The 8,910-nt window shown below is 42.5% G+C and overlaps 1 protein-coding gene across 1 annotated transcript in view; it reads left to right on the top strand.

The window, feature by feature from the left end:
• The first annotated feature begins 268 nt into the window (after positions 1-268).
• ARHGAP42 (Rho GTPase activating protein 42) overlaps positions 269-8,910 on the top strand; it is a 310,577-nt gene continuing 301,935 nt past the window's right edge. The window contains exon 1 of the mRNA XM_063430497.1: positions 269-763. Coding sequence (XP_063286567.1) covers positions 610-763 — 154 coding nt within the window. The 5' untranslated portion in view covers positions 269-609. The remainder of the gene's footprint in view (positions 764-8,910) is intronic.

Below are 8,910 nucleotides of genomic sequence, written 5' to 3'. Positions count from 1 at the left end.
AGTAAAACACAGACTTTTTTTTTTGTTCACTGCAATCCTGGAGTTTTGCACAGGGCTATTGGATGGGTGATCCTTTCACAAAGAGGAATGCAGCTACTTTGTCAATGGAGAGTTTATCTAGGAATGTGAGGTGACCCACTGGTGACCTTGTTTGGGGGGGAGAGAGTCCTTGTGAGCACAAGGTAGAAGGTGATCTCCTGGCTCAGACTGTCAGCTTGTGTTGGGACATTACTAGTGATCACAGCTAACTAGCTGCATCCAGAATCACTCAGTCTGACATTGCAACCAGAGAACTGCTCAGAATTTGGAGGGAGGGGAAGGGCAAGGAAAAAAAGCAGACAGCACTGCCGGAAATGTCTGCACCCTGGTGAGTTTCCTCTGTGCACTAGGACTGCCGCTGGTGATCACAGGGGCAATGCTGCTGGGTGGCAATTACTGCAGTCCACCGTTTCAGCAGACTGGGTCACTCTTCAGGATGGGAGAGCAGTGAGGAGTTGTGGTTGCCTGGAGGAATTCGAACGTTGAGATCATTGTTTTGATACATCATCCAAAAGTTTGATACAAAGTAACTTTTCACTCAGCTCCAAGGATCCCAGGGTTTACCGTACAATGGGGCTGCCTACTCTGGAGTTCAGTGATTCCTACCTGGACAGTCCTGATTTCAGAGACAGGCTGAAATGTCATGAAATCGAGCTGGACAGAACCAACAAGTTTATTAAAGAGCTGATCAAGGATGGGAACATGCTGATCGGGGCGCTGAGAAGTGAGTATTAGCTGACGTGTTTCAGCAAGTCGTTGGGTATTGCTGTAATTCAGCTTTGCAAGATTGCTGCTTGCAGAGACATTTCAGGGGGATCCCTTGCTTGTGATTAAAATGCCAATGCTGCCATATGAAATGTTATTAAGCTGCATTGTTTTGAATGGGGGGCGACAAAGGCTGGTATTGTTTTGAATGTGGAGGGGGGGGGGCAGCGATGCAGCAATCCTTACATTCACACAGGCCTGAGAAGAAAAAAATGCCACACATGTTCCTAGAAATATATACCAAGGATTTGCTGCTGCAGAACCTCTTGGAATGCAGACAGCCATGTACAACTAAGTGATGGGCATCTATCTTTAATTACCAAAGTATTCATTCTGATGGACAGCAAATGCAAAGTGATGCCCTACAGATTGTAGAATCCATGTGCTGCAGAAGATAGTTTTAATTAAACGATAGATTCCCTTCCAGGAGCATGTTACATAGGAGCACTTTTCAGTTAATGCCCATCATTATGCAGATGATACATGTGTGTAGGAAAGCATCTAGCAGCATCTAGGTCCAGCCAGAAGCTGTATTGATATTTGTGGCAATATCTATTATTTTCCTACTTTTGGTTTTATTGAATAAGCCAGATAGGAGTTTGCTGTGTACTGCAAGACAGGAGGGGGGGATCTGGGCATGGTTACAGTTCCATTAGATAGTGGGGTGTGGGGAGATCAAGAAATCATTGATTGTGTTTGTTGTTGTTGCTATTGTTTTTATGTTTTTGTTTGTTTAATTGTACTACTAGTACTGTAAGCTGCATAACATTTTCTCCCAATTTGCAAGCTGGTTGAAAGTCTGGTTTTAGGAAATGATAATAATTAACTTTTTAATGATAACAATACATTTTGGAGTTCCTATTACCTATGATTATTTCATTTATTAAGCGTTTAAATGTGGCCAATGGTGTGTCATCGAGTATGCAGCAGATATCCCTATTATCTTATAATCATTTTGTAAGAATGGTTAGGTTTGAGATATTTGACATTTAGCTAGAGTTCTCCTGGTGCCTCTAGTTTGGCCTCCATGGCCGATACGTCTTAAGTAGAAGTTTTTCTTCCACAATAGATAAATCACTTATGTCCCAATGTGGATGGAATTCCATGGCTGAGAATGTCAGCTGACACATACAGCCAATTAATTTCATCCGTACATGAGTGGAATTGACATCACTACTGCGGAAGTAAGGAAGCCCATTTTGGTGATCTGAGAATAGGAGGCCAGACTGGACGCACCCGGGTGACCCGATAGGTGTCCGACCATTTGATAAATGTTTAACTTTTTACTTGGGATGGCACCAGGCACTTCTGCCACCATAATAACTGCAATGGGTATATTTGTTAGCCCTCGGTAAAAAAAAAAAAAAAATGCATGGAATTTTGTCTATTTGAGGATAAAAGGTGTTGAAGAATTTAATGTTGCCAAAAATTCTCCACTATTTGGGCCTATCCACTAAGGTACAAATGGTGAAGAACAATCAAAGAAAGAGCAAATTCCAGGCCAAGATAGCAGACTAGGTCAGATTCCTATAAGTCGGCTACCTTTTTAAGCTCAGTTATGTGGCCTAACATTTTTAGAGATTTGTCCTGATTGAGTTTTGCTTTGAAACACTGGGAAATACGTAGACTTACTAAAATGTTATGCATGTGTATAATATACTGAGCGAGCAAGGAAAGGGTTAAGTGGACCACAAGCCAGCCAGGTACCCGGAGTATGGTTTTCATTTACATTTTTGTGTTGAAGTCAAAGTTTTTTTCGATTCCCTTTAATCACAGCCCAGAGTTATGTGCCCTTCTGCTAGCAATAATGGGACCCTATCATTTTCGTTGATGCGATCACGGTTTAAATGTTATGTTATATTCTGAAGCAATAAAATACACTTTAACATGTTAACAAGGGTAAATATTTCCATCTGCGTGCCTATCTGGCTCCAGCAGATAAGGACGTGCTTGTTTGCCATATCTTAGTGTAAAATTTGAGGGTCTGAAACGTTGTCCTGACATATTCATTTTTTTTTTTTTTTTAATCTTTGTTTTATTGAGACAAATGAGTTAACACATGCATTGGTCAATGCGTAAACTGTGAGGTAACAGAGTTGCAAGATAAAACATTCAACTTTAAAATGCCTCATTTAAAATTTTTCCTCGTGTGCGACAATGGGGATGTATGGTATGATTGGTAATGTATAGTCGTAGTGTGTGTAGGTAACTCCGGGGTGGGTAGTGTGTTGTGATAGTTGTCGCTGTGGTTCTGTGGGGTATCGGACCCTTGTGTTCGTTGTGCTTCGGTACATGTAGGTTGGGTGTTGCTTTGCCTAGTAGGTGTCATGCCCCTAACCAAGGGAGCATACGGGGGAGAAGGGGCTTAGTTGTGTGTGATGGACGTTTTAGTGGTGGGGGGTCGCCTATGTGGGTAGTGACTGCGGGATTAGCTGAGGTCGGATCATGTAAACAGTTGATGTTCCACAGTGTGTGTGGTGTTTTAAAAAGGCTTTGGTGTGGTGAGTCTACTGTTGTAGTGATACCCAGTGTTGAAACCAAACTTTAGAAAAATAAAATAGTAACAGCTGTAGGTTTCGTAGGGGCTCAGGTCTCGTCTGGTTTCTCTCCCTCGTCAGACGTGCGGGGCGTCCGTCTAGTTGGTGTCCGGGGTTGCTTGTCGGTGGGGTCATTAGGTGCCTCCGAGTGCATGTCCCAGTGTTTGGAGGAAAGCTGCTGCGTCGGTTGTGGAGGTGAGTCTTAGGATCCTACCATCCGCTGTTGTGGCCGTGAGAGCTCTCGGCAATAGCCAACAGTATTCCACTCCGGCTGCCCGTAGGTGGCTTGTGATTGCGCCTAGTGATTTTCGCCATTGCAGGGTATTCCTGGAAAGGTCTTTGAAAAATGTCAGTTTGGATGATTCAAAGTCCATGGGGGTTTTGCCTTTCACGGCTGCCAGAAGCCGGTTCCTGTCTGACACGGTGTGGCAGCGTACTATAATGTCGTGCGTGGCTTCACTAGGGGCCTGTCTGGATTTGTTGATCCTGTAGCAGCCGGTGAGCTGGAGTTTCTTAGCTTGTGAGTGTGGAAGGATCGTTTCTACCAGTCGTCGTATATAGTGCGGCAGTTCCGCCTGGCTGATTGAACTGTGTCAGGGAGGTATGCGAGTGCTGTAGGATGTTGATTTTGTCTCGCAGGTCTCGTACCTCTCGTTGGAGCTCCAGAACTGTGTTTTCTGTGGCTTGTGTGCGAGCCTCCACCGCCTTAACATCGGTGCCGACTGTGTCTATGTCGGCCGCCGACATTTGTCGCAGTTCCCTTAGGAGGTTGGCAATCTCTTGTTTTGTGGCGGGGGCCTGTGGGTCTTGTTCCGACAGTGCCTCTAGGAAGGTTGCAGGGATTTCAGCGTCACCGGTTAGGTGAGCATTGGTTGCAGGTTTTGCTCTTTGCGCGCCGTGTCTGGTGGTACCGCCATCTTGGGTGCCATATAGCTCCCCCATATCTTGGGAGTCCCTGCTGGGGCCAGCCTGAGCTTTCTGGGTTCTGCGCCCCATGTTGTCTGTACGTTATGCAGTGTAGTTAGGTAGCCAGGGGGAGCTGTAGAGCTCTTCCAGTTCAGCCTCCAGGTCCCGTGCGGCTGACCGCGTGGTCTTGTACCCCTGATAGGCCCCGGACTTGCGGCGAGCTTTCCCGCTCGATTTCGGGTACAGAAAAGGCATGGGCTTGTAGCTCACCCCTCCTGGATCTGGTGAGTGTTGTCCGGTGCTCCATAGGCCGCAGGATATCCCGCGGTTTACTGTTTATCGCGGTCAGTACTCAGAGTTCTCGGCAGTTGCGTCCGACCGCGTTCGGTGCTAAGCCCCACCCCCGTCCTGACATATTCTAGCTCTGTTAGTAGCCTAGTCCTGATTGTTTTTTATTGTCTATGACTATCAAGTTTCGTACGTTTACAGTTTGTGTCAAATGTTAAGAGTTCTAAGAGTTCTAGGTTTGTATTAAAAACTAAAATGAAAACATTTATATATGTATTTATTAAAAATGTAATCCTTATATAGAAGTAATAATCATAAAGTTTTAAGTTAAACGGTTATGTAAACAACAGCATGGATTTAACTGGGACTGTCAGCTCACTGTTTAGGGATTGTACACCAAAGGTTTAAATGTACAAACGGCAATTTTGGAGCCTAGTGATGCCATGACTGGCTGTTGATTCCTGGAGTAATTGACTAAAGTTTGTGCTTTGCAGTAAAATTCTCTGTATACTTGTTAGCAAGTAAACTTGTACATGGCGAGAAAATTTGTTTTGCCCAAAACCATTTTTTGTAAAAATCTCTGAAAATTTTCAGAATGGCTACATTTTGCCTATTTGTCAGTTTGGCTGGGCACAATTTCAGCAACGAACACATGATTCAGACGAACACAAATATAACAGACGAACCAAAAGGTTCTATATAATTTGCAGTGAACCACAATTTGTTTCACAGACCAAGCGATAAAAAGTCATCAATAGAGGTGTATATATATTATATATACTGAATATAGATATAGTCTTTTGTATGGCTCCTTCTTTTTTCCTTCTTGTCAATTGTCAATTGATCTGTGAATAAACATTTAGTGAATGTCCCCATCAATAATCTTTTTTCCTATCAGTCCAGAAATTTGAACTGTCACCCGATTGACCCAAATTCAGACAACTTACAGTTTGGAATAAAATGGATTTCCAAGTTTATTAGCAATTAAAAATGTTCTACACTGATTGTAAGAGATATAGATAGATAGCTAGATAGATAATATTCACCTACTAAAACTTACTGCCCCACTAATCACTGCTGCTATTATCCAAACAGTGATTTATGGTGATTCAATAACTCTTGCAAAATAACAGGGCTGAGAAAATCCAGAATTTTTCCATTTTGGTATATTAGCGTAGTTTTGCAAGTCAGTTTACTATTTGCTGAATAAATACCTGCCAAGGACAATTGAAAGTACTAGAAGCTATGGGCCAGACATGGCATTAAAGTTGATTTACATGAATAAATACAATATTTTCTTATAGCATTGTCTTGTTGTTTTTTTTGTTTTGTTTTTCTAAACACAATGGAAAATCAACTGATACATTATTAGATGGCAAAGGTTCTGCTAAATTGTTACATTGCAAAAACTAATGGTAAACCTCACGTTTTTAACTTACTTTTTCGCCTGAGCTGAGTCTGGAAGTGGCACATGTTAACAATGCTATACTGATACAATGGCAGATGATACATATCTACATCTTAAATTCGGCCACGGACTTTCAGAATATATTATTGATGCTGAATGCCCGTACATTCCACCAAGTGTTCAAAGAGCTCAGTATGTAATATGTAGGTTAATCTTCTTTTTGAACAAAAAAGATTTGCACTGGTGCCTCCGTTATATCGATTAATCTCATTTGTGGTTGTGTGAATGCATGAAGAGTTGTCTCATTAACTAGCACGGTTATTCCCTAAAGTGAGAATTCAAAATGAATTTTAATATAATTTTAAATTTGCTTTGAATTCCTGGCAACGCTCATTTAAGGCTAAAATTCCCAAACTGAAAAAAATATCCAAGTCAACTTTGTTTTCAGATCGGTTACTTTAGCATTATATCTGAAATTCACTTTAGTGAATAGGAATTAACCTCGAAAGGAATAGACCTAGGTGCAGATGACATGGCATTGTATCTAACAGGATCATTCACCCCATGGGCACTAGTGACAAGCAGGTATTAAGACCCCCTTTGGGCCTGGTGCTGACAATTATGATGGAGCTAATTATCTTATTGAAAGAAAACACTAAAACAGTCATATCTCCCAAGCGTCATCTATCTGGTGGAGGTGGTGCCCGAGAGAAACTCGCAGAATGCAGCTATAAGAAGACACATACCCTATTCTAATCTTTCGCTTTCATCTCTCAACCAAATCAATATCCCTAAAATCAGCATGGGTGGGCTAGTGATGCAAATCATGTCACTGGCACTGCCCAAATTGGTGGAATTGCCCAGAAATGGGGGGTTATCTGCTCAAAGAAATGGAAGGTCAGCCTGGCATGACAATGCAGACAGCGCTGTTTCAATGCCATGAAATTATTCTGGGGACAGTCCTCCTGTGTCTCCCACTACTCATATGTCCACTCCACTCCTTCCTCTCTTACAGGTAGGCAGAAGGTGGATGTAGCGAGTGTAGCAGAAAGGGGACACCACGTTAGAGAGCTGAACTAGCAAGAGCATTTGCACAGTGCACAAAGTCAGCTTTATCTTAACTATTAATTTAATATCAGCCAGTCCACACAACATTTGTTCCCCCTTCCTAAGTTCCCATAATTAATTCCCTCCGCACAAAGCAAGAGCATGGGAAGAGTCGTTTTAAAAAATATATTTATTTAATTCAATGGGCCTATTCCATTGGCATATGCCTGGATCTTCAGCTCCATTAGCCCCTATGTTAATCTGCCCCTGGTGACAGCAAAGAGGGATGATGAATGGAGTTATCCAGAAGTTCTGCAAGTGGTATGCAGCTGGGATAAATGAGTTTTAGTGGGCTTTACAACCTCTCCCATTGCCTGCAGGTATTGACCTAATTGATAAACTGAAACCAGTATGTATGATTGAGGAATTCTACCTGTACCATACTTGTAGGAATCTGAATGGTAGTGTGTATATCACACGCACTATAACCCCTATACTTTATTGCATGTGCTAAGCCACCCCTGTGCTCACATGCTATCATTGCTTTACAAATGAGGACACATGCAGAGGAAATTAGGCTCCTCATTGTCACAGCAGCAGAAGAGAGGTCAGCTTTGGGTTCTGGGCCAACTCCATGTTTTTGTCAAAACATTGAAAATGGTTGTGATAAAAAGATTGTGTAGACCATAAGCGCTACAATAAGTCCCAGTGGTAATAGTGGTTAGTGTCCCTTTAAGACCTTTCTAAACTAAAGAGCGTTGACACAGTGTAAAGCTAAGCATGTTATGATCAAAAACTGCGACTAAATTCCCATTTCTTATCTGAGATAGGAGGTTTTTACATATTCTTCCAAGTTAGTTGTGGGTTAGCATAGTATTCCTATTCTCAATGGGATTCATTTCTAGATATTACAAAATGAAAGGCTGAGCTGTTAATGCTATTGGGAATCACATTTTGAGCCGTAGATGCTGCAGTTGGAGCACTAACCACTGAGCTCTCTGTCTTATAAACAGTTTGCACTTCAAACCTTACACAGCACACATTTATCATGTATGTTTATATAATATTTCTTGTTAAATCCATAAAATATAAATAGTGAGTGTCTCCTGCTAAGTTTAGTTTAATATTTCAGAAGGGAGTGAATATTTCAACAAAAGGCATTTGAAGATTTTTTTGTCTGTGTCTCTAAAAGGAAAATAATACTTAGAACGCTTTACGTTTTGAAACCGAGCCGCTGATGCTCGCTGTTATTCCTTCTGGCAGCCTGTAATTATACACAATGAATGTGGGAAAGTGCTCTCACATTCCTAGACCCTTGCTCCCAGTCACTGGGTTATTGAAAAGGCCAGTGTCCTTTCCCTAGTTTGACATCCTATTATTCAGAGGATTTGTGTTAATGCTGCAGTAGGCTATAATACATTAACAGAAGGTGAGTTATTTCTTCATGTGTTCTAGGTATTTTGATAAAAAGTATCTCTTATGCACCCTGAGTAAGTACTTAGAGTAGGAGGCAGACAAAAGGTAGACCTCCGACTGTCACAGAGCTCCCATTCATACAGTCCTTTTAGATTGGAAGCCCAGTTCACCTAGTGTTGCAGCATGTCAATCATGGTGTGTTAGAATTTAGTGTCTGTTTGGTTATCCTATCGTGCAGCCCTGCAGAATATGTTGGCGCTATAAACACAGTTGTAGTCAGGGCCGGCGCGTCCATAAGGCGGCACAGGCGGCCGCCTTAGGGCGCCAGAGCAGGGGGGCGCAAAAATCCGAATCCCCTGCCTCTGGCTGGAGACTCGGATTTGTAAACTCACCTCTCTCCCTGCAGCCAGCACACAGCAGGAGCAGGGCAGTGAAGTCAGCCGTCCTCCTCTGATGATGTCAGAAGAGGGCGGGACGTCTACTGCTCCCAGACTCCAGTCCCCA

The sequence above is a fragment of the Pelobates fuscus genome, chromosome 1 (assembly GCF_036172605.1).
Source record: "Pelobates fuscus isolate aPelFus1 chromosome 1, aPelFus1.pri, whole genome shotgun sequence".
NCBI classification, from domain to species: Eukaryota; Metazoa; Chordata; class Amphibia; order Anura; family Pelobatidae; genus Pelobates; species Pelobates fuscus.
Note: the sequence above shows the minus strand (reverse complement) of the source record. Positions and strands in the feature narration are given on the sequence as shown.